We start from the raw sequence: 26130 nt of genomic DNA on the forward strand, positions 1-26130 counted from the left end.
ACTTGAATCTTACATAAAAATTTCAGGTGCACCTTCCCACACTTTTATGTAGAAAAATAATGTTCTGCCTTGTTTCAGCAGACATATTACAGAAGTGGATATACTCATTGAATATTTGGTTGACGAAAATGTTGGTTTTCCAGAATTTGTGTGGGAGGGCTACACTTCTTTATACTGCATCTGCAGGTATGTACAAGAAAGATGTGTTATACTGCATCTGTAATATACATACCCTTAAATTCATTTAAAATTAATCAAATATTTAGTGCCATATGGAAGTCCACTCAATATGTTGAAATATACAATTTGCATCTTTTTGCGGTAGTGGCTTTTCTCATGCACAAAAAAAAACAATCACACACAACTTACTCAGCAAATAAAAAAATTGCCCGCAGCTTCCCTCGGGGGAACACTGAGGAGGATGCGGAGCATATAATTGGTTAACGGGGTGTTAAAGTGCGACTTACTTGGGTCGATGGCTAAATTGGTTAACGTGGTTGTGAAATGGGGTGTTAAATTGCGACTTACTTGGGTCGATGGCTAAATTGGTTAACGTGGTTGTAGGAGGGGGTGTTAAATGAGTGAACACGTACACACGTATGCGAAAGGGCGGCGCTGGTCGAAGGGACGTCGATCATTGTGTTTGTGGATTCGTTGGAATTCATTTCACGCGACCTTGGACGTCGACGCGCCGTACAAACCAACCGACGAGCGGCAACTGAGCGAGCGAGCGCCGACCTTGAGTATATATACAGCGCGACGGCGCATGCACTGTCAGCTGTTGAATGTTCTCGAAGCGCGACGCCACATGCGCGTCCACTGGAGAATCAGGAGAATTGTAGATGTCGAACGCGGTGTGTAGAGGAGGAAGGGTGCACAGATGGTGGAGGAGTGAAGCGCGCGCGGTGTGTAGAGGAGGAAGGGATGCACAGATGGTGGAAGAGTGGGCGACGGCACGACGGCGCATGCGCGCGCGTCAGCTGTCGAATGTTTGAGAAGCGGTGCGGACGGCGCGGACGGCGCACTACAAGGCGCGAGTATAAGATGCTTCCGCATCTAAAAAAAGAAGAAAAAAATCATACTGCTGACACATCACTTTCACCATGCTTTACATTCTATAAAGTAAATTCCTAACCGAGCCAACCATATGTGTCATTCAGCGGAGCATTTTCTCAACAGTATTTCGAAGGTAATAGTATTTTAACAATAGGGAGTTGTTGGAGCATACCTGCAGTGCTACACGATATGCTGCAGTGAAATCAATGCATATGTGGCTGTTATGGCACAAAATCACACAGCCAATACTGACCAGGCAGGCACATCATTTGTCAAGGGAATGAATGTACCTACTGCAGATTTAAATCTCCCGTGCAGTCCTTTGAGCTCCAGACATTCATACAGGAGGAGGTCAACTGAACACACTATGCTGTTATCGATAGAGATTTAGTCATAACTGCAAACCACCAGGGGACATACTTAATGGTGTGCCATTGTGGCAAAATTTTTTCACTCATTTGGGGGAAAAAAATAAGCCTGACACGCATGGAAATATGGCGATGTGGTACAATCATGAACAAATCAAGCACAATCCTGCACGGCCTATTACGCGAAAGCAGAAGGCCTTCTATCAAGCAGCCATTGCGACTGCTGGCAAAAGCAACATGAAAGAACACGTTTGTAAGTCGAGTAGGTACTCTCATTTTTGCTTTCACCCAAAATAGTTTGTATTTAAATTGTCAACAAACACTGCATATACTTAACCAAAGTGCATGCACCTGTTGATATGTTCCAGTTTCATGCTATTTTCTGGTGCCAACATTAGAGATATCTTCAAGCGGAACTATGAAGCATTTTATTGATTGTGGATCATTAGGTTTTTCTTTAAAAATGTACGAACACTATTCTACTGTAGTAAAAGAATATGAAGTTTCGGAATATTTTACATCTTGCTTCCCTGTGGAGAGTTTCCTTCCAAGCAAAAAGACACTGCTGGTGTAATATTTGCATGATCTTAATTGCAAATTTGCATTTATTACCAAGCTAGTACTAGGGCTAACCACTATTTTCTATGAACATATTGTATCAAAGTGATTACATTAACTTGAAGACAAATATGTAGCATTAATTATTGTGCCAAACATATCTTTATCCGATTATTTTCTGTGGCAATTTCAAATGTAAAAAATATTCTCGGTGTCACAAGAGTGCAATGACTACTGGACGTTTGTTGTTATACAACATGCTTTGTCACTAATTAAAATTTTCTGCACAGTACAGAAATCCATTTTTTTCAGCACAGAAATAACCTTCATAACTTGCAAACTGCTGCGAAAGGTTAACATTTGTTTTTAGGTAAAAAAATTGGGACGAGCAAGGATGTGTTGCGAATACGTTTATTCATTTAGCAATATACAGGTATCATACAAGAGCAAAAAAAAAGAAAATTAGTTGTAGTGAGCAAAACAATGTGTACAGGAAGGAACAGTCACAGCAAACACTATCTGATGGAAGAATGCACACTGTACCTTGACACTTCGCTGTTTTTCCAAGAAAACTCGTCAGTAACAGAACACACGAGTAACAAGAAATGCGTGTAAAACATCCGGAGCTTATGTATATTATATATACGACGCATTTTGTAGATATATATATATCTCAATATGTATAATATATATATATATATTATAGACAAGTAATACTACTGTATATTTAAGAAAATAAAATTTTTTCTGTTAATAAACCCATAGATATGTAAAAACTTCAGCGCACGGATAAAACAATGTGGACTGGTCATATGCATGTCAAAAATACCTCATGCTCAAATGCTCACTTTCATAACTCATGCCTGCACATTCACATATGCACAAACTTCACAAACGATGCAATGCAGCTATGCCGGAGGGAGGGTGCTTCAAGCTTGATTTCAAGTTTGGAGCAACTAAAGAAAAAACATACATCCGGCATGACAAGGGGGCCTGCAACGACGACTAAATGCTTTCTTCTCCAAGGAGTACCGTAAAGTCCTGCTTTTTCGCTCCTAGAGTGGCCAATCTAGCTAGAGAAACAAAAATAAAGCCAACATCATTGCACCTAGAATAATGGCGAAAAAGCAAACAAAAGTAACACCCTCTCGCCTTCCTCTAGCACACCACACTTCAACCACACTCTGTCGTTATGGGTAACACATAAAACCAGACAGGTTCATCATTCAGCACCTTTTGTTTTTTGGTTACTGCAGCGGGATTGCAACGCTGCATTTTTTTTACTGCAACCATGTCTGCAACGATCATGGGCAGTCTATCTTGCAATGCTAAGTGCACAGTTTTGTCAACGGCAAACCCAAATGAACTGGACACTTGCCCGTCGGGAGGGCATTAAACAAAAAAAAAGAGGCCACACGTTTCTACAGACATGCAAGAGTGGAGAGACACTTTCGGGCATAGTGGTAGGTTCACCAAAAGCTTTTTTTACACAATTCACGTGCGCCAGTGTGCAGTGCTTGGATGCAACCGTGTAATTAATGTGGCTGAGGCCATCCTTGGCTCAGAGTCAGTGCCATGCGACCCATCAATCTAAAAAGCAAAGGGAGGCGATGCAAACGGCTATGAGCAAATTAGGGTCTCAAAAACCTTTGTCAGTAAGCCCATTCTTTTTGCCACAATAAAATAAAAACTGCCACACAAAGTACAATCACGATGAATTGAGAAAACTCAAGCAAAGCAAAAAGCAACATAATCTTTTTCTTGGAAGTTTAACAAGGTAAATAATTTGCACAAAGGTTGCACAAAGGCAGAAGTCATATGCGTAAATATTGCCAAAAAATCGTAAAATCCGAAAGTTAAAAAAAATTGCAGCCCAAAATTGGAGTGCAAGAAAGGTAGCTGTCGGCTGGCAAAAGCCTATAGATAACAAAACTAGTACGTCGAAGGCTTGTGCTGGAAATATGCGAGTGGCTTTGTAGAAAAAAAGGCAACAGCTCTAAAACAAAAAAAAACAACAACAAAAGTGAGTAAGTACACCCCAGAAGGAAGTTTTATACATCTGAAAATATAAGGCTTACAATATCAGCGTGCACATACATACATATACAGATACATCCAGCTTTGAAAAAAAAAAAGTAATGCACTGTTTGGAGTCAAAACCCAATTGCAGCACCGGGACTGTTGCAAACACTAGACATTCATTCATGGGAGAATAATGCGGCGAAAGGACTGTGCAGTGACACGGTAGGTTTCCATAATGAGTTTTGAACAACTGTACCCACCAAAAAAGCATCAGCGACAATATAACACATAGGCTTTGTCAAATGCCAGAAGACATCTTCAGTGATTTGTTCCAGGAACTGTGACATTACGACAATCTACACAGGAGGTCCAAATATTGAACCCCGTACTTTGCAAAAAAAAAAGAGAGGAAGGAAAAATGTAAAGGCGTACAAGTCCGGTTGGCTCAGTATTGTAAGGTGCCAACCGAGGAACCAAAGAGGAAAAGAAATGAGTAAGTGATCCAAAAGGCTCGAGTATTGTGAAGAATTAAGAATGAAAGAGAGAGGGCAGGGGTTGGGGGAAATGAGTTTTTGAGAGATCTGGCACTGGCTGAGCACATCTGGTCCGATACAAGGAATGGGAAGACATGGGACACAGTTGTGTGACCAGACAAAAGACGCAGTGCACATAGGAACCCATCAATATTCTATTGGTGGTGAAATGAACATGCACTGAAATACTTGAAAAAGAAGAAAAAAAAGTAATAAACAGGAAAAGTGAACTTTGTCAGCACTGCTGCCAATGTAAAATGTGTGTCCCACACAACTGCAAAGTCAACCCTGGTGTTAAGCCCGGCTGAACACCACTGTCAGACTGACACCCAAAACATGTCGACTTTGTAGCGGCACAGAAGCAACAGAGATCCCAAGTTCTACCAGGGTCAGAAAGCCATACTTATAATGTGCACTTTGCAGCGAGCACGTATGCGCACACGTTTATACACACACACACACAGGAGCACTCACCTGGAACTAATAGAGCCCTTAGTCATGCGACACATCACCGACATACAGACACGCACGCACATTTAAAAGGCCCACACGATACCAAGCAGCCAACACAGAGAGAGAGAGAGATGTCATGACATTGAGTGCCAAGAAGGGCAGACAACATTGCACGATGCCCCCCCCGCAGCCCATCCCACCCACTCCAGCCCCCGTTTTTGTTTGTTTTCTCACAGAAATAGTGCCCAGGACAGAAGAGCCACGTTGGACCACAAGCAGGCTTCAGAGATTGCCTCACAACAAGAGTGCAGGGAAACAAGTGCATTGTCTATGTTTTCTAGACCCTGAGCACAAAGCTCCTAAAAGACACGCACGCATGACACTTCCCGGGCAGCGAGATGAGCGGCCACGGCATGCAGACAGACGGGGAGAGAAGGCACCGTGCCTACGATGAGTTCACGCACGGAGCCCAGTCGGGGGTCGATCGGCGAAAAGCTCCACACACAGTTTGGCCCACGTTTACAGATTGCTTCTGCAGCTGGCATCAAAGGCAAGCTTTCGTTCGGTGCACCGCGAAAATGAATCGGAGCAGCAGCTGCGCCCTGAATGGAGAGACAAAGATTTTTCTCTTTTTCGTGAAATGTCATACTCAACCATTTCATAAAGCTCACTTGTACAAATGACAAGATGGAAAATAATTTTGAGAGCATTTCGCGCAGGCTCGTTTGCACAACACTAATCCTCTTGGCAAATATGTTGTGTAATACAATAATGCATAATTTACAAACAACAAGTGAACTCAATAAAAGATCATATAGCCGAACCAGAAATGATATGGCCATCAACAACAATAAGGAGTTCAGTAGGGTTGAGAGCTGGGCTAGTTGGTGAGACATCATTTAACCATATGGTGTAGTAGCGCAAATTTGACGGGGACGAAGAGGACAAGAAAACACGACACTCGCTACACTCGCAACTAATTTTTATTTCAGAAGCAGCACTTCATATATAACCCAAAACCCTAGCGACACAGAAAAGAACTACGAACACAGAATCATTGCCAACAGAAGCTTTTGCGCAGACTCAAGCGATAGTGCACGGCAGTTAAGCTTAGACACTTTTAGATGACATAACTAAAACAGTCCTGGGTAACATCAAATCAAAAAAACAAAAAAAAGATTATGCGGGAATTCACACGTGTTTGAAACAAAATTTTGAAACGACAAGGAGGAGAGTATGACACGTGCAAACACTGATCTCAATTAAGTCCTTCGAGGTAGCTGGCTTCTCGGTTACTTAACGACACCGATGACTGACTAATGCATCCTTCTTTTCTTTTTTTAATGTGAAAGGCTTCGACAATTTCTCTGGTTAGTTGGTTTCCATGACGGAAGACTACGGTTGTGTCACTGTACAGTGGTGAGCAGCCACACTGGGAACAGTGTCTCTTTATGTGAGAATGAATGTCAGTTCCTAATGATCGCTTGTGTTCTAAAAGTCGGGTGTTCAAACAACGACCCGTCTGGCCGATGTATACCTTTCCACACGTTAGCGGCAAGCAATACACGACTGATAAGCTACACTTAACAAACTTTGTTGTGTGATTTACCGTACAACTACCAGCATTAGTGTTTACTGCTATGGAAACTTTATGGTCTAGTTTGGAACATATTTTACTAAGCTTGTTGGGTGCCGAAAAAACTAATTCTAGGCCATAGCGATTACCTACGTTTTTTAAGTTATGGGCAATCTTGTGCGCATATGGAACTGACACTATCTTCTTCCTGTTTTCATTACTTGTCATTTTTTTATGAAAGTTGTTGCGTACGTGACTAATCAGCTCGTTAGCTGATCTACACAACACGTGTTTTTCGTACCCAGCATTTTTTAGCCTGATAATTTGTTGGTTGAAGCTTTCGCTAATTTTTTCTGGACATGACTTTGTTAAGGCTGCTCTCAAACATGAAAAGGCTATGCCACTTTTTACAACTTTAGAATGTGCCGATTGGTAGCTAAGTAAGGGTTTCTCCGTTCGCGGATTGTATGACCAGCATACATGTTCTGCTGTGGCATCTAACTCAATATCCAAAAACTGCAGTTTGTCATTGACTGGTAATTCATGAGTAAATTCAAGCCCTCTACTATTTTTCTTGAAGACTTTCAAAACTTCTGCGACCATTTTATCGTGTTCGTAGTTCTTTTCTGTGTCGCTAGGGTTTTGGGTTATATATGAAGTGCTGCTTCTGAAATAAAAATTAGTTGCGAGTGTAGCGAGTGTCGTGTTTTCTTGTCCTCTTCGTCCCCGTCAAATTTGCGCTACTACACCATATGGTTAAACAATAAGGAGATCGCCACCAAGCTCACAAAAGAGAGATCATTAACTGAAGAAACAGCACACACAAATATGCAGGTCACTGGCGCACCTTCGAGGGCAGCATCTTTGTAGACTCACCGGTGGAATTTGTAAAAAATTATGCAATTTTCGAAAAATAAAATTGTTGGGGCTCAACCTCTCAAAACCACGATACGATTACGACGGACGCCGTTTATGCAGGGCTACGAAAATTGCGACCACCAAGAGTTCTTTAATGGGAAGCTAAATTTAAGTACATAGGCCTCAATCATTTCTGTCTCCCTTGAAGATGTGGCCGGCACGTCTGGGATTCAATCCTGGGACCTTCGGTCAGCAGTCTAGCATCACTACTACTAAATTCCATGGTGGGTGCGGTGCAGTACTAAATACATATACTGTGCTAATGTCGTTCCAGCGTCAGTCTTGGCAGTTCTAAATCCTGTGCTTAATGCAACTCTACTACAGTGAAACCTGAAGATGTGTGTGGCAGAGAAAACCAGTCATTCCCGTGGCAATCAAGTGCTTGCCAAGGCGATGGTGCCATTTCTGGTCTCGGCCAATATTTAAGAATTGGCAATTGAAGGTAAATTATTGCAAATAATTCTGAACTACTTCAGCAGTTTATAACATTTCAGACCTTGTTCACTTATTTTGCACTAGATTTGAGCATTGCTAGCTTTGTTTTAGGCCTGTGCTGACAACTGCCTGATCATGTGACATGAGATAGTGGATGGCTGACAAGCAGGGCCTTTAAAGTGCTATGCACTTAATAAAGAAAGCAGCAATTACACAACAAGAGTGCCTACCTGTGCTGGTCATTGCGTCCAGGATACCAGCTCTTGAAGCAGCACAGCCACCAGGACAGCTACCAAGGTGAAGACACCAACCAGTAGCCCTGCCCACTGCTGGTCGCCGAGGGTCCAAGTCGTGGAACGGGCTGCAGCAGTAGCAGACTCGCTGGCCGGTTCAGTGGTGGTTGCAGAAGGGCTACTGAGCTGGAAGGATGTGGCTGGCCCGTATGGTCCACACAGGGGCTCAGGGCTCAGTGGGCAGTGACGCACGGCTGCCACCCGTGCCCAATGAAAGGCACCCCGCGGTACAAGGTTGCTCAGTGTGCAGCTAGTGTCCCGGCCACGATACACCTGTGGGGGCAAGGTACAAGTTGGTACATTGCAGCATCCCTACCAACGACTCCAACGACTCCACATAGCTCCCCTTGATGTGAACTAGACATGAGCAGATCAAGTATAAAGTCAGGCTGACAAAGCCCATGCAGCACTGACATAAGCTCGTGCTTTGCAGACACGAGACCCAAGCAACCAGCTTTGCCAATTATACCGTTAAACCTTTGCGTTCCATAGCTGGGCCCTGCCTGATGACAACGCAGTTTGTGGTCCACTGGACAAGTTCTGCGGTTGGTACACGCACACATTTTCTCACTACATTATGCACCATCTCTAAAAGAGTAAGTAAATGTACTTTACATGAGCTTTGAGACTTGGTTTTGGACTAGAATGAATGAATGAAATTTAGGGAAAGGATAGAGACCGCAAAGGGTTTAAATACATTCGAGAGCATTTTGTTGCCACGTAAAAGCAGCTGAATGCCTTTCCACATTTACATGAGTCTTGCAAAACAATCAAGCTGACTTATCTCATGCCTGCACTATCATGTAGACTAAGTTCAACTAGATGTTCATACAGGAGTAAAAATTAGCCCAACAAGCCAGCTTTTGCCAGCTTCATTTGAAATGGTCCAATCGTCAGTCACCTAAAAATGTAAGTAGTATTTTTATTTTATGTTTTGAAATGGTACACAAGAAAAAGGGATAGAAGCAAAATACGTTTTATACGCTGGAAGAGGGTTTCTGCACCACACACACACTTCTACATGGTAGGTAAAGCACCTGAAACTGATGAGTTGAGCGAACTTGCTACCACTGCGGTGTCAAAACACTAATGCCACACATGCATGGCTAGGAAGGGAGCACTTGCCACAGAGAATTCAGAGCTGCCCGAGTGCTGCAACTGCACCACATAGCTGATGGGGTCGTCACCCACGGGCTTCACTGGCTGCCACTCCAGCAAGCAGCTGCTCTCGCCCAATGGACTGGCACGTGGTGCTGTAAGGTACGAGTGAACAAGGTAATTTTAGCTAACACTAACTAATTGGTTTTGTTTAGGCTTGTGCGAATAGTCAATCTTAAGTTCGAAGCAAATAGTGATTTTGGTCGAATAATTTTGAATTGAATTCAATAGTATATGTCACATATGATTAAGAAAAATGGGCACAAATGTGTCATGACCTAATGAACGTGCACACTATGTTTTAAAAATTGAAACAAGGCTTGTGCAAATGCCATTTTTTCGGTTCAGAGGAAGTGGAAACAACTTTGAATAGTAGCAGGTTTTCACTCTTGGTAGCATGCTAGTGATAACCAGTAAAATATGCTATGTATTAAACTCGGCTTCGAAAACTGGTGGGAGTAACCCATCTGTGTTTTCACTAGTAATTGTTGCTGGTGAAGTCGCCACACACCTTTGACAGCAGGTGGCGCAGCACGACTGGTGGTGAACGAGTATGGTTCAGAGTAGGGCCCATCTCCAGCATCACTCGAAGCACGAACACGGAATCGATAAGTCTGGTTCTCCTGCAGCCGCAGAGCTTTGTAGGAGCGGCTGGGTCCCTGGTATAGCATTGCGAAGCTGCAAAAAGAAGTAGCACAGCACTCTGAGAACTGCAGTTTTGTTTGTTTTCATTATCGCATAAAAGAGGCAAATTAGCTTTAGCCTATCCCTTCCTTTGGCAACCGATTCTTGCTGTCGAACCTCTACTGCCAACAGGTTCTTCTCGTCTCCGGTGTCAACAAAGACAAGCAGCAGCAGAACATTTCTGCTATCCATAATCTTTTAGAGTGTTTTGCTTATATTCAAACTGATCAAATGTATGAGCATTTTCTTTTCGAGCATGTTTATTGTGAAATATTTTACTCCACTTCCATACCTGGAGTACTTTCGGAGTTGGACAGAGTTTAAGGCTGCAACAAAGACTGATAGACAATTCTTTATCTGTTCTTTGGCTATGTGCTTATTAAACCTTTCAAGCCAAATAGATGGATTGAAGCTACAAAAATGGCATGGGGAGTACTGCTAAACCTGAACCAACCCTGCACACACTGTATGGCTCATATCAATTCCACTTGCCCAGTTCTAAACTATGGTGAAGCAAAATACACCTGGCACGATGAACTAGTACTCACATGCCAGGCTTGACCTCCATGTCGAGGGTGTACTGGAGCACATCCCGCGCTGTTGGATGGTCGGCCCAGCGGAGCCGCAGGCTGTTGTGTCCAGCTGAGAGGCACTCAAGGGTTGGTGCGGGAGGTGGCAGCGCCTGCGTGCTTGTGCGCAATGCGGGGTTGCTGAGAGGGCCTGCCCCGATTGCATTTACAGCCTGCACTCGGACCCTGCAACAGATGAAACAGCAACAGTGGGTTTATAACTGATAGGTACAGAATTTAACGTGCACGCACTTTTGGATGAGATCAAACAAAACATCCTTGACTGAAAAGGTCCTGTGCCTGTCCTGATCAAAAGACCGACAAAACAGAAAGAGGACATGAATAATCTCTGGACAAACATTGTTCCAAGGGGCCCTCTAACATTTTTCCAAGTAAAATGACCTCACTATTGCAATTTATTGTCTCACGAATTTTTAGAATCCATTACGTGTCAGCCAAGTTAGAGAGATCTGTTGAATGCCGCGAGCGCGTTCTCTCCTTTTGTTTCAGCGGGCATGCTGAACGGTGCCATATTTATTCGAATCTAGGCCGATAGTTTTTTTTTCAATTTCTTCGTATCAAACTGCAGGGTCGGCTTCGTTTCGAGAATTTTGAAAAACATACCATTTTTCATTGAGAAAAGTGGTGCACAACTAGAGCCATCTAGACGGTTGTCGAGAAAAGGATGAGCTGCCGTCCTCATGGCAAAGCCCACCCAATGACCTTTTCTTTATTTCGAATGCACTGCTCCTATTCTAATAATGATAGTCAAAATTTCGCGAAGACGTGTCGGATTTTCATTCAAAGAAGTTGGATGAGGGGAGTTTTCTTGTTTTGCTGCCTTGATACAGCGCATGCGAGACACGTCGCTGTGTAGGAGGCTGTAAAAGAGCCTTAAAATTCCTCCCGCCAACGTGGGTAAAAACACAGAAGCATTAAAACCATGACATTGATGTGAAATGTGTGCAATAATAGTAAATGGCGAAACGTCGTGATAGTAAGACAATGACGGAGATGCAGCCACCGCAGCAGCGACTTCTCTTCAGAGATCGTGCTATGGAGCGCCTGGGTATATGACGTTAAAAGTACGAACACCTGTTTAAAAACGCCAGCAGTGATTGATGTGGAAAAAGGGCTTCTCTACCGATGAACATTGATGGGTGCAAAGGTATCTGTTGTCATTAGGGCAATAAAAAGTGCTTTTTTTTTTTTAGGAGAATCTAAATCACTGCACTGGATGAGGATGTGGAGAACCGTGAGCGGTTTCTCGCATCTCTCACACAGTGGAACGCCGCACCAGACAAAAGGTATGAATGTGTCCAGCGTGTGTGTCCTATCTGTAGTCTTGTAAGTGTGACGTGTGTGTAGCGTGATCTGGATACTGTTGGCCAATTTCCAATTCTCTGTTCGATAACAGGTAGTTTGTTTTCTGTTTGCCTATCCCATAGGCGCTGCCAGCACGCCCTGAGATCTCGTTGTAGAAAAGGTTTCAAATCAAGTGCAGGGACAGCTACAGATGTATTGGTGGCAGCGTTGTCTTGAGCAGATGCGGCTAGCTGATCTGCCAACACGTTTCCAGCGATTTCGTGGTGCCCTGGAACCCAGCAGACTACAACATGTCATTTAAGAGCATAGATTGTGCATAACAGGAAGTACAAAGACACAAGGACAGAATTTTTATGTTTTCACAGAGTTTTCAGAGCCGTTACAAGGTTCAGCGAATCTGTGTATATTACTGCGTGTTGTAGTTGCAGTTGCAGTTCCTTAATATGCTTGACAGCCACAAGATACCACCTGAGCCTTTGCTGTGAAGATGCTTGTTTCAAAGTGCAGAATACCCGAGTTGGAGAAAGATGGGCCAAGAGCTGCATAGGACACACCAGTGTGAGATTTTGAAGCATCTGTGAAAAATTCTGGGCAAATGTACTTGTGTTGAAGTTAGAGGAAGTGCGTGTGGATATGTGCAGTAGGTGCGTCTTCAGTGACTTCCACAAAAAAAATAGATCGCAGTCTATAACTTGCCACTTCCATGTTGGCAAATATACTACTGGAGCCATCAAACGTTCTGAAAATGGCACAGCTGTTTTCTCGACGAGCCTCCTGACATGAAGTGAGTAAAGGCTGTCTCAGCAAAGGACGGTATTTAAACAAGGTACAATTGGACAGATGATTGATTGTGGAGTGAGCGGGATGTTCCTCATCAGCGTTAACCTTGAGATAGTATGTAAAAGACAGGTAACATCTCCGCAGAAGGAGCGACCATTCAATCGATTCTAGGTACAGACTCTACGGGGCTAGTTCGAAAAGCACCTGTAGCGAGGCGAATGCCTAGATGGTGGACAGTGTAGCAACCCCTACTGAGAGACTGTTCAGGTGTGAATTGGAGTCTTCGGTCAGTAGGCATCAACAGATGGCGCACGTAGGCGCCAGAGTTTGGGGCGAGTGCGAATAGACGTGGCTTTTGGTTGTTGGCTGCTGACGTGTGCGGTTTATAGGTGTAGTAGTGGACAGCGATGGAATCTCGCCAGACCCGGACAAGATCAGTGCTCTTACAAATCTACAGGCACCTTCAGACGTCAGTGGAGTGAGAAGGCTCCTCGGAATGGTGAATCACGTGGGATGCTTCCTACCAAATCTTTCCGAGACTACAGCACCAATACGTCGGCTCCTCACGAAGACCGGCACATGGTATTGGGGTCCAGACCAGCAGAAGGCTTTTCAGAATGTGAAAGATGCACTTACAAAGGTTACTGCTATGACAAGGTACGACCCAATGTTTCACACCACGGTATCAGCCGATGCCAGCTCATATGGTCTAGGTGCAGTGCTGCTGCAAGGTCAACCCACGGGCGAAAGACATGCTGTCGCCTACATTTCCAGGTCTCTGTCACCTGCTGAGACAAGGTACAGCCAGACTGAGAAAGAAGGTCTCGTAGTAACATGGGCTATGGAAAGATTTGACCAGTTCGTCAGGGGTATAGTCTTCGACATAAAGACTGATCATAGGCCACTAATTACGTTGCTGGGTAAAGCAGAGCTCGACATGATGCCGCCACGCATTCAAAGGTTTCGTATGAGGCTTATGCGTTACCAATACAATGTTTTCTATGTGCCAGAAAAGCACTTGGCCACTGCAGATACCCTGTCACGTACTCCAGCTGATCCTCCCAAGAAAAACCAAGACTCGTGAGCATTTGACGGAGAGATCACAGTCATGGAGGTCACCGAATCAACAGAGATTACTTGATACATTTCTCAAACACCAAGAAGAAGACGCAGTCTGCGTAGGTTTTGGCAGATTGTGTAAAGACGGCTTGCCGAACTATCCATCGAAGGTTCCACAACTACTGCGCGCAGACTGGAAGGTGCGGGGCAGACTGTTGTACGAGGACTCCTGCTAAAAGACAGTAAAATCGTTGTACCATAGTCGCTTCAGAGAGCCATGCTCTGAAAAATTCAAGAAGGCCATCAAGGCATTGGAAGATGCAAAGCCCGAGTGCACAAATCAGTCTGGTTGCCTACTCATCATCATCATCATCATCATCAGCCTGACTACGTCCACTGCAGGACAAAGGCCTCTCCCATGTTCCGCCAGTTAACCCGATCCTGTGCTTGCTGCTGCCAATTTATACCCGCAAACTTCTTAATCTCATCTGCCTACCTAACCTTCTGTCTCCCCCTAACCCGCTTTCCTTCTCTGGGAATCCAGTTAGTTACCCTTAACGACCAGCGGTTATCCTGTCTACGCGCTACATGCCCGGCCCATGTCCATTTCTTCTTGATTTCAGCTATGATATCCTTAACCCCCGTTTGTTCCCTAATCCACTCTGCTCTCTTCTTGTCTCTTAAGGTTACACCTACCATTTTTCTTTCCATTGCTCGCTGCGTCGTCCTCAATTTAAGCTGAACCCTCTTTGTAAGTCTCCAGGTGGCCTACTATAAATAGCCAAATAGAAAAGATGGTTACGGGCTACAAAGACTGCACTTCAACGAGAGTTCAACACAGTGAACCCCTCATGTCTACTTCAACGTCACAGGATCCCTGGGAACGAGTAGGCGTGGATCTTTTTGAACTCCAAGGTAAACAATATGTTATCCTTGTGGATTACTTCTCTCGTTACCCTGAGGTGATCAGGCTGGCTCAAACATCATCTCAAGCGGTAATACCAGACATTAAGAGCTGCTTTGCTCATTTCGGAGTCCCGTCAGGGGTCGTCTTTGACAATGGACCGCAATTTGAATCGGAAGCTTTCAGAGATTTCAGCAAAGCTTACGGTTTCTCACACGTTACCTCAAGTTCGCGATACCCACAAGCAAATGGAGAAGTTGAGCGGATGGTACGTACGCTGAAAGATATCTTTCTGAAATCAAAAGACATCTACCTGGCTCTTATGGCATATCGAGACACTCCTGCAGTAACAGGCTACAGCCCGGCTCAACTCTTGATGGGCAGACGTCTGAAGACGATTCCCAAAATTGACAAGGCTCTCACTCCAAAATGGCTTTCTATTTCCAAAGCGAAAACAAAGGATAAAGAAGCCAGAGAAAAGCAAGCGCGCAACTTCAACAGACATCATGCGGTTCGGGAGTTGCGATTATTGATGCCAGGAGAGGATGTATGGGTGCAAGACATTCCTTGTGTCGCTAGGGTACTAAGCCTAGCGCAGAGGCCGTGTTCATATATTGTGGAAACATCAACTGGGGTTATCTAACAGAACAGGAAAGACCTGGTGCCCTTCGATTCGACTTCAAGTGGCAGTGCCCCGTCCTACTCTGCAGATTTACTGCCAGAACCCGTAGACCGGACATTTCAGGATGAGTCAAGCGACGGTACCCAGTCACCCTCTGAAGGCTTGGAGCAAGAAACATCGGGCACAACTTTACGTGAGGTGTGGAGAAACCAGGACACCAGGCCGAGTCGTGAGAAAGCCTGAAAGACTGAACTTTCAGGCTTGTTGAGAAAGGGGAATGTAGCGACCCCTACAGAGAGACTGTTCAGGTGTGAATTGGAGACAGATGGCGCACGTAGGCGCAGAGTTTGATTGATTGATTGATTGATTGATTTGTGGGGTTTAACGTCCCAAAACCACCATTTGATTATAAGAGACGCCGTAGTGGAGGGCTCCGGAAATTTTGACCACCTGGGGTTCTTCAACGTGCACCCAAATCTGAGTACATGGGCCTACAACATTTCGTAGGCGCAGAGTTTGGGGCGAGTGCAAATAAACATGGCTTTTGGTTCTTGGCTGCCGACGTGTGCGGTTGTGCATTACTGGCATAAGTTATCGCAGGCAGGGTCGAGAATCTTTAAGGCTGATGGTATCACAGACTGACAGATTATAGCACTGTAATCTAGAGGCGTGCATTGGAGGCTTTTATATAAATTTATCAGACATTTCCTGTCACTGCCCCATGTAGTTTGTGACAACATTTTCAAAATATTCACGGTTTTTAAGCACCTGTCTTTTACATACTTGATGCATGGGATGAAGGTTAGTTTTGTGTAATATTTGGCTGATTAGGTTAATTTTTCTTACTTTTTGCTACAAGTATTCGCAGAGCTGAACCCATCCTCTTTTTTACATGATTTATACAATCTTCTTTTTCCAATGAAATGAAGTCGTACGTTCATTCTTCACAAAGAGCCAAGAAAGTACGACTATCGCCATCACAAATGTACTGGAGGACGTTTTTCTCCAGCAACCTTCTGAACAAAATTGCTGCAGCCTCGACCTCCATTCGGCCTGAATTTACATCAGTGTGTTTTTTTTGAGAAACATGGGCCTCTTTCCAATCATTATACCCCTCATCATTTTCTTTTGGCCCAAGTGTGCAGCCATGGCATCTGTTGGAGAGAAAGACGCAGTCAAGCACCCAGCCGGCGTAGAACTCAATAACTGTGCCGACACCGATGTGCGATGCATGACCACGTGTCATCCATGTCCCATCATACACTACTGTAACATTTTTTGTAAATGACTGCTCTTTTTGGCTGCAAACAGTCCGCACAGCTATCACAGCATCGGCAAAAACACTCGCTGCAGCCATTTCATCAGCAGATCTGAACTTTGATTTCAAATGTTTTTGATAAGTTTTCTGGCGTAGGACCCTATGCAACATGTTCATTATAGACCAGAAGTCCTTTAGACCAGTGGCACCTTTGCCAGCGGTCTTGATAGCTTGAATAGCGTGCATATTCACATCAATAGCTTGCCCCCCTCCATTCATGGCAATGACCACTCGGTGGACCCAATGCTACAGCCATTGCAGTTCAATATCATTCTGACGAACCATGCCTTGTTCCTAAATGAAGATTGAGTTTACACGGAAAGCATTTTGGGCACAAAACATCTTTATACAAGGTATTTATCATTTCTAGCTGTGCAAGCAAAAACTCTTTTGCCAGCTCCACATCAGTGCGTTGCACATTCTCCCCAAGAAGCTTCATTTTTCGTTCAGTCGCCGAAATGAATTTGAGTGAGGCTTTCATTGCCTCTGTGCGCTCATGAGAGGCTTGTAGCGATATGTAATGAGGCTCCAAGCGAGCTTGAATTGTACTGGCAGTTACTGATGCCATTTCATCTGTGTTCGATGAGCACGGACGCGGATCGAAAAAGTCGTCGAGCGACGAGCACAGCCGCAGATCGAAAAAGTCGTCGAGCGACGATCGCGGCCGCGGATTCGAGAAGTCGTCGAGCGACGATCGCGAAAGTTCAAGAAGTCGTTGAGCGACGATCGCGGCCACGGGTCCGAGAAGTCATTGACCGAGAAGACTGCAACGTGTCAGCAGCTTGTCAGATGCTTTCTGTTTCACATTCGGAGATTTGCGCTTACAACTGCCAAATTGATCTAATGTTTGGTATTTTCTCTTACACCGTGGCCGATCCATAATCACTGGAAAGAATTAACGGCAAAACCGTGCTGCCAACGACTGAAATATCGGCTCAGCGCTTCAATGGCGTAAAAAGCAGAGAGCGGGAGGTGCACGCACTCGGGTACGAGGAGAATGCGCCGTTGCCAAGGGCAACTGTTCAGGAGACTAATGGCGCTCCCGCGTTTGTCACGTGACACGCGCAGCCAATGAGGCTTCAGCGCGAAACCTTTGGGACTTTGCTTTTTATGCATTTCTTTTCGCCTGAAAGTGGAGGAACGCTCGCGGCTCTTGGTGGCGCTGTTGCCAAGTTACCGTGGCTTGAAAAATCACGCTTTTTTTCACGACTTCCGCGATATTATGCGCCGTATCAGGCGACAAAACGATTTTTTAAAGCACTTTTTAGGCAGATATTGAGAATTATATTTTGGAATCAGAGATAACAGGTTACGGAAATTGAAAATCGGATTTCCGAAAAATCGCTTCTTTGGCCATTTTTCACGATTCAAAAGCCACGTCCCCCTTAAGGGGGGGCGCGGCAAGTAAAGTGCCGATTTTGGTCAAAATATGCGATTTTCTGATTTATTTTTTTTCGTAATCTTCAGACCTTCAACTTCCTTGTTCTAAAATATTACAGCGAAACGTGCGCTACAAATCCCGCAAATAGTGTTTTTGCCGAGGCTAGTCGCCGAAAAGTGCGAAAAAAAAGCCCCTGAAACGGTGATGTTCACGCCGCACAAACGCGCCAAGTTGTTGACCGTGGGCCGCCATTTTGGTAGCTTTGGAAAGAGGAGAAAGCCGGCTTCCCGATGGTCGCGGTCTCGTATTTCGCCGAGTGAAAATAAAAGCGCGAGGAGCAAGTAAAAAAACGAAAACGAAGAACGGCAATTGGCTGCGCGGGTCACGTGGTAGCAGGCGCGACCTCTTACTGGTCAAAGCTGCGCCGCGCACCTTGGCAACCTTGGAAGCGCGAGCGCATCTGCGGCCGCCGAGTCGAGAATCATCCGGCGTGCGCTTCGTTTTTTTGCCAGTTGGCTGTTTTTGTGATAGTTCGCGTGCTTTTTTTACCAAGCTTTGTTTACATCGGTGGTCTCTTCTGAGTGCTTGCTCATACTGCGGTGCTATGTTGTCGCAAAAAAAGTTCCGGAGCGTCCACAAGTACGGCAAGCGTCGGAAAGCTTGGAACAAAGGGCAGACGACTGCGGCTGCCGTCCCAGTCGCAGTTCCGGACGGAGCATGCTCTTCAAGCGTCACGGAGCCTCTACTCAGACCCTTCGCTGATTGTTGTGAGGCCGAGAGTGTGGAAGGTGCCACATCGTCGTATGTCAGACCGCCGGATGCCGTCGACCGTGATGGACGCTCTCGCGAACCCGATTGCGGTGGCACCGCGTCGGCAGCAGTTGCAACTCCGGGCGTGCGCGCGTCGAACATTCTATCGCGAGTTTCGGCCCAGATTCCGAGCAGTGAAGAAATCGCGCAGCGGGCGCAGACAAGGCGGGATGTTTTGGATGCCGTAGCATCGAAATCCGCTTCAAAGCGGAAGCTCGAGCTTCTGAACGAAGGCTGCGACGAAAATGACGGCGGTAAGGACTCCACATTCTTCATTGTAAATAAGAAGATGCTGAACGGTCTGCTTTCGTCAGTAAAGTGCAAAAAGTGCGACGAAGGGTCGATACGCCTCGAGACTACGCACTGCCTTGGACTCGCGGCGAGGATGGAACTTTTTTGTGACAATTGTGGCATAGTGAACAGTGCGTGGTCGTCCCCGAGGTGCTCCGGGCAACAAAAAACGAACCCCTTTGAGGTAAACGTGCGTGCTTTGAGGGCTGTGCAGTCAGTTGGCAGAAAACAATCTGCCATAAATGACATTTTTTCTGCGATGGACATTTCGCATCGAGCACTGCACCACAAGTCCTACCAGAGACTGCAAAGGAAGTACAGCCACCCTGCCACCACATCAGCTGCCACCCGCATTGAAGCAGAAAGTGCACAGAAGGTGCATGACATTTACAAGGACCTAGGAGGAGTGCCAGGCAACATTGACGTCATTTACGACGGCACGTGGATGACGAGGGGGCACAGAAGTCATATTGGCGTGGGCTGTGTAATCGAGCTGTACACAGGCTTGGTCTTGGACCACTGTGTCCTGTCCAACTACTGCCAAGGCTGTGCTGTTGGCCCCAAGCCTGGTGACGACAACTATGAGGAGTGGCTTGAGAAACACAAGCCACAGTGCCAAAAGAACACCGATGCTAATGCAGGCCAAATGGAAGTAGAAGCAGCGAGGATCATGTTTGAAAGATCGTTTACCAAGTACAAGCTTCGATACATCAATGTGCTCTGCGACGGTGACAGCCGTACGTACCTTGCCCTCACGCAAGACAAGGTGTATGGCTACATGTTGATTAAGAAACAGGAGTGTGTGAACCATGTGAAAAAAAGAATGGGCACTTCCTTGCGCAACCTTCTTGATGAGCACAAATCCAAAGGCCGAGGACTGAGCATGGGTGGCAAAGGCCGGCTGACGCAGGGCCTTATAAAGAAGTTGACGAATTATTATGGCTGGGCCATTAAGAGCCACCCCAACGATGTTCCTGGCATGGAGAGGGCCATCATGGCCACTTATTACCATGTAACATCCACAGACCAGGATCCACACCACGACCTGTGCCCAAGTGGGACTGACTCCTGGTGCCCGCACAATCAGGCATTGGCCAAGGGAGAGCCGCTGCCGCCTCACAAACATAAACTGCCCCCTCACGTGCGAGTGGCACTGCTGCCAATCTACAAGCGCCTCTCGAACAAAGAGCTCCTTGAAAGGTGTGCGCAGGGAAAAACCCAGAACGCTGTGGAGAGTATGAACAGCCTCATTTGGTCACTCCAGTCCAAGAGCCAGTTCGCCTCCCTTCGAAGTGTGGAAAGTGCAGTTGCAGATGCAGTCTGCCGTTTCAATGGTGGCTGCAAGAGTGCGCTGCAAGAGATCACTGCTCAACTGGGCTTCAATCCAGGAGACTGCTCTTTGCGGCGAGCAGCCGAAAAGGATGCCAAAAGGGTGAAGAGGGCTCAAAAGGCGCATTGTTCCACGACAAAGAAGCGCAAAACTGGGTTGCGCTCTACAGAGGCCAAGGCCACAGCATCTCAGGATTACTGCCCAGGAGGATTCTGAGTGTTTTAGGCATGTTGTGAACTTCCAAACAAGAGTGAACTTTCAAAGTCAGTTTTCTCAACTCTTGATTTTCGCCTATGTGCCTTCGCTAGAACATCTGTCATTTTTTAACAAAGACTGATAGAGTCGTTCCGTTTTTTGCACTAGGCTCAGGAGGCCTTTAGCAGTGCAATAAAGCTTTATCTCTCTTCTTACTCATCATTTAAAATTTTTAGAACACATTTTATAATTACTGCGATGTGTGCGCAAAACAACATCCATGTTTTGGAAATTTTATTTATGGTTACAAGAACTAGAAAAATCAACTAATAGCTTCTTTGCACAAGTTGATGCTTTGGGAACATAATAATATGAAAAAATAATTTCATTTAGCAATAATTATCTCTTTAAGTGTGAAGAGCATTAATTAGTATAATTATGCTTGTAACTCAAAAAGTACAAGAGGTATTTGAAAACGGTTTTCATATTTGGAATCCTCACAATCATCCACATACACACACCAAATTTCATCACAAACAGTACATTAATAAAAAAATTAGTTTTACTTGCCACGTCCCCCCTTAAGTACACACGTGAGGCCGCCATTTTGATCTTTGTGGCGAGTGTTGAGGCGAGCCGTTTGTCATATCGAGTCGCCCACCTTCAAGCCAGTCAAAAATTAGGAGTAGATGAAAGAAATGTGCCTCGGTGAAGGGGCTGTAGCGTGGGACGACCACCTGGGAACTTTGTGCACTCTTTTAAAGAAGTGCAGCATATTCAATGCACTTGATGGCACTGAGGATTGTGCTCCGTTTGAAGACAGCGATAAAGAAGTCGGCAACAACGACACGGAATGAGCGTGGCGTCTTTGTGAAGCAATTAAGTAGAAGCAGTGTGAAAAAAAAAAAAACGATGAAACACACACACAACAGGACTAGCAGCTGCGGTTTCTCGAGTTATCTGCACCATGAAGTGCCTGCTTTGTTTCATCTTCCCTTTGTGAAATTTTTTCCCTTTGTGAACGCTGTCTTCGCTGTTTCGTTTGGCCCAGATTAAAGATAAGTTTCTTTGTTTTGTTTTTTTCCAGGCTTTGGACTTTTAAGGGTCGGCTTAGAATCGGGGGTCAGCCTAGATACAAGTAAATACGATACATCAGGAGATATGACAAGGGGGCCAGAAGGTAGAAACATACATCACTGTGCATTGTTCCTTTTTTTTCCCGCTTTTATCATGAGCATTGATGCAATTTCTTGTAGCATGTCGAAATGAAACAAGTGGCAAAAGCTTTAAAACACTTCCTCGCCAAACACTTTCTGAACTTATGCTTTCACAGAGAGCACTTCAGTTCTGCAAGCTTGGTTGAAAAAGCTTTAAGGACATACTTGTAGTTGGTTTCCGGCTGCAAGTCTGTGAGCAGAATTTGGGTGCCCTCAGTGGTGTGTGTCACGGATGACGATGCTGCTGGGCTGGATGCTGCCTGTGCCTGACTATGCACCGGTGGTCCTTCGCACACTTCGACCAGATAGTGGGTGATGTCAGCACCATGGCACGCAGGTGCTGACCAGGACACTTCGAGGCTAGTGGGCCCCCGGACACACGTCATAGACCCGACAGGCCCAGGGACACCAGCAGGCGTGCTGCACCCTATCGGTTCAGAGAAGGTACTCGAGCCAGCGCTGCTGCAGGCCTGCATGACCAAGCACGAGACAATGAAACTGTAGTCCACACATACGAGCGAGTGCTGTACCAACAATGACCTCGAAATGTTACAAAGGGGTTATTAAGCTTTTCCTTATGCCAGTTTACACGATCAGAAGAAACTTCACCTAGCTGCGATGTCACTGTGCGCGTTGACAACATTGTTTGCAGCAGGCATGCGCTTTGCCTCCTATTCCCCCCCCATTCCCCCAAGCCACATAACGGCAAGTGTGGAAGCAGTGTGGGGCATTGACATCAGAAGGGAGATGAGAGTTATTGGTGTTGCGTGAGAGACACTCTTGTTGCCTCTGCTTCAGTGTCACCACCGCGGGTAGAAAAAAAAAAAATCGAGCCACCCAAAGAAGCTGCCCACAAGGAAGCGAGTCACAGCTACCTATGATGAGATTTCTCATCAGCCATGCCTTAAAACCATGCCAATGTTAATTAAAACCTTGTTAATAATCTGTTGGCTGCTAGTCTAGCCTTTCACCACTAGTGGAAGACGATGACATTTTGTCTACATTGTTACAGCTGGGCTATTTTACATCCACTGCAGATGAAGGCCTCGGCCAATGATCTCCACACCACCCTGTCCTGCATGAGCTAATTCCATTTTGTGTAGCTTCGTAGCTCCATTTAACACTTTGCTGTACCTCGCAGTACTTCCCATCTCATAACCTGACTGTGACTCTGATCATCGCTTATGTGTGCTTCCCATGACTTGTCCATGTCCATTTCTTAAAGGGGTACGACACGAAATTATGTGACTGGGACAGCCTGGGGCATCGATTCCTGTGAACATGTGTACATCATCTGCAAAATATCAACAAGGAACATAGCTTGAAAGGTACCTTACATGACGTATATGAGCGATATCGAGCAAGATGACTTACGGTGACCTTCCTAATTCCCTCATGTCACGATGCTGCAGTCGATACAAGTAATGATGATGTCATAGCCGCCATTTGTCTTTTTGCAGTGTTTGCTCCAGCAAACTACTACTTAGTGACGCTGGAAGTTCAGCGCTTCACTTTGTTCCCTTCTGATCCCCTTTTTTCACGGAATTTATTTTGTGCCACAGTCAAGTGTACCTAAAAGCAATACTACTTAGTGGCTGCTCAGAAGTCCATAGAGGCGCATGCATTGAGACTTGTGTTTGGCGACACTGATGTCCTGTTTCCTGTTAGAACAAACTTCTTGATGTGTACCATGCAGAAATAATCACAGTCTTGTGTGCTGATGTGGTTGAACATTGCACACGCTAGGTGTTGACATCTGCACCCAACGGCTTGTTTTTGGAGTTCTCTCAAACCGAAAATGAGACTGGCTGGCCACGAAGAGCCTGTAATTAATTATCGTCGCATGGTGCCACCAACAATGTTCCATGTGATGATTAGTAGGCCCACAGCAACGCATTGCTGCAAAAATAAATAAGATGAGGCCGCAATTTTTTTAGTCAGCAACCCTAATAAGCTGAAATACTGGTCACAGTTATCTGTTTTGCCGATCTATTAAGGCATCTTCTTATCTCTCTGCATTAAATTTTTCTTGAGTGTTCTTGTCACCTGCTGCGTAGAATCTAACTTGCGAAGTTTATTTTTTCTTTGGCGAAACTGTGTGGTAACAGAAAAAAAAAAATCAGGAAAATTTTGTCTCATTACACTGTGCAGTTCGACCAAAATGAAATCTTACCAACTTGCCCAACTTTCCACGCTGTTTGTGAAGTTATCTCAAGTTTCAGCTCTCATTTTGGTGCTACAGAGTCACCACATTGATGCCCTAACAATGCCTGGATATTAGACTATAATCCACAATTATTCCACTAGTTCTACAGCGTTTATATTTCCATTGCTCTCGAAGTTAAACCAGCCAAGTGGTTACATAAAAATTGCCGAAGAACTCACCATGACGCGGAAGCAGTAAGACGAGGCTGGCTCGAGGCTGCGTGCTTCGTAGTGGGTGTTACGTCCAGCATACACTTGCGAATAGGCAGCATCATCTTCGCTGTCGGTGCGACGGTACTCAAGCTGGTACTCGGAGACTGGAGCTCCGTGACAGACTGCTTCGTCCCATGAAACTGCAGCGCAGGTCGAGCTCTTCACCTGGACTGCCAGGTTGGCTGGTGGATCTGGGGCACCCGCACCACTCTGCGCATGCAGTGGCTCCGACCAGGGCCCCGCCTTGTCAAATAGGCAAAATTAAATGTTAGATTGCATAAAGTGGTGTAAAAATGTGAAACAGAGAAGCGCGAGATAAGTTAAAGAACTGTAAGTGTGAGATAGAGAGCACTGGTCAGTCGAAAAAAAGTGTGGGCATAGTGAATGCCAGTTAAGGTGAACACAAAAAAATTTATTGCAGAAAGCATGAATGGACAAAGACAGCAGAAGAAGACTTGACGAGTGTGTCTGTAGTCTCTGTGCATTTGCACTTTACAACATTCGCATGGCCGTGAAAATATACATTGTTTCACAATGGCACAAAAACCCACTTGCACAAAATCGCACTTACCGTATAAACCGGAATATAAGAAGAGATTTTTTCAATAAAATAATAAGCTAGTCACCCCTTGTCTTATATAGCGGTTTCTAGCCGAAAGTGCAACGCTGTCTGGCAACATATGGCTTGCATGTGCTTGTAAGGCCAGACGCGGCCATATCCACATCCAAATCCAATCGCAGTCTGTTTTCTTTGTGTTCGGGATTTGCTTCTGATCTGTTCCGAGTTTTCGCTCCGCTTGACATTGCGCTGCATTTTTAGTGGCCTTTTTTTTTTCGTTCACTGAATATGTCCAGCGGTGCGAGGAGGCAGTACTCAGCTGCATTTAAACTAGATGTTGTTAAGTTCGCAGAAGCGAAGGGAATATGGCTGCTCAGCGCCGTTTTGGTGTATCAGAAAAAAAACGTGCGCTATGGGAAGGCGCAGAAAGGGAAGTTGCAGATGTGCAATCTCCGAAAAATGTCGTTTCGTGGACGAAGTGCCGTTCATTTGCAGCTGAAGGATAAGCTAGCGGACTTCGTGCGGGAAGTTCGTGCGCGCTCGCTGCCAGTGACCGTGGATACCATTCGCAAGAAAGCCGTGGAACTCGCTCGGGAAGCTGGGCTCACGAGAGAAGAGTTTCATGCACCGAACTCTTGGGTGCGTCGATTTATGCGACGCAAAGGATTTTCTTTCCGGCGGCGCACATCCATCTGTCAAAAGTTGCCGGAGGAGTTCGAGGACAAGCTCAAACTTTCAGCGCTTTGTAAACGGGCTTCGGGAGCAGAACGACTACATGATGAGGCAGATTGGCAACGCTGATGAGACCCCCGTGTGGTTTGACATGCCTTCGTCGACCACGATCACGCAGCGCGGCGCCAAGGATGTGAAGCTGCTGTCCACTGGCAACGAGCACTCGCGCTTCACCGTCATGCTGGCATGCACGGCAGATGGTAGAAAGCTTCCGCCCTTCATAATTTTAAAACGCAAGACAATGCCGAGGGAAGTGTTCCCACCCGGTGTTGTCGTTCGCGTCAACAAAAAGGGATACATGGACAAGGCCATGATGCTCGAATGGATACGAGTGGTGTGGAACCGTCGGCCAGGTGCACTGCTGCGTCTTCGCAGCATGCTAGTGTTGGATGCGTTTCGTGGCCACTTCACTTGACCGACGCAGTGAAACGCGCACTCGGCGACGAGAAAACGGACCTCGCCGTGATACCAGGTGGTATGACGTCCAACCTCCAGCCGCTCGACGTTGTACTAAACAAGCCATTCAAGCACCGAGTGTGGCTGGAATACCAAGAGTGGATGTCCG

General features: G+C 45.6%; 1 protein-coding gene across 5 annotated transcripts in view; it reads right to left on the bottom strand.

Moving 5' to 3' along the window:
* Window positions 1-2375: 2375 nt before the first annotated feature.
* mtgo (miles to go) overlaps window positions 2376-26130 on the bottom strand; it is a 93880-nt gene continuing 70125 nt past the window's right edge. For all 5 annotated transcript variants that reach the window (XM_075895410.1, XM_075895407.1, XM_075895405.1 and 2 more), the window contains 7 exons: window positions 24242-24517; window positions 22022-22326; window positions 10603-10809; window positions 9882-10048; window positions 9338-9465; window positions 8150-8485; window positions 2376-5592 (listed from right to left, as the gene is read on the bottom strand). In XM_075895410.1, coding sequence (XP_075751525.1) covers window positions 8159-8485; window positions 9338-9465; window positions 9882-10048; window positions 10603-10809; window positions 22022-22326; window positions 24242-24517 — 1410 coding nt within the window. In that variant the 3' untranslated portion in view covers window positions 2376-5592; window positions 8150-8158. The remainder of the gene's footprint in view (window positions 5593-8149; window positions 8486-9337; window positions 9466-9881; window positions 10049-10602; window positions 10810-22021; window positions 22327-24241; window positions 24518-26130) is intronic.

This window comes from Rhipicephalus microplus, chromosome 1, assembly GCF_043290135.1.
Source record: "Rhipicephalus microplus isolate Deutch F79 chromosome 1, USDA_Rmic, whole genome shotgun sequence".
Classification (NCBI taxonomy): Eukaryota; Metazoa; Arthropoda; class Arachnida; order Ixodida; family Ixodidae; genus Rhipicephalus; species Rhipicephalus microplus.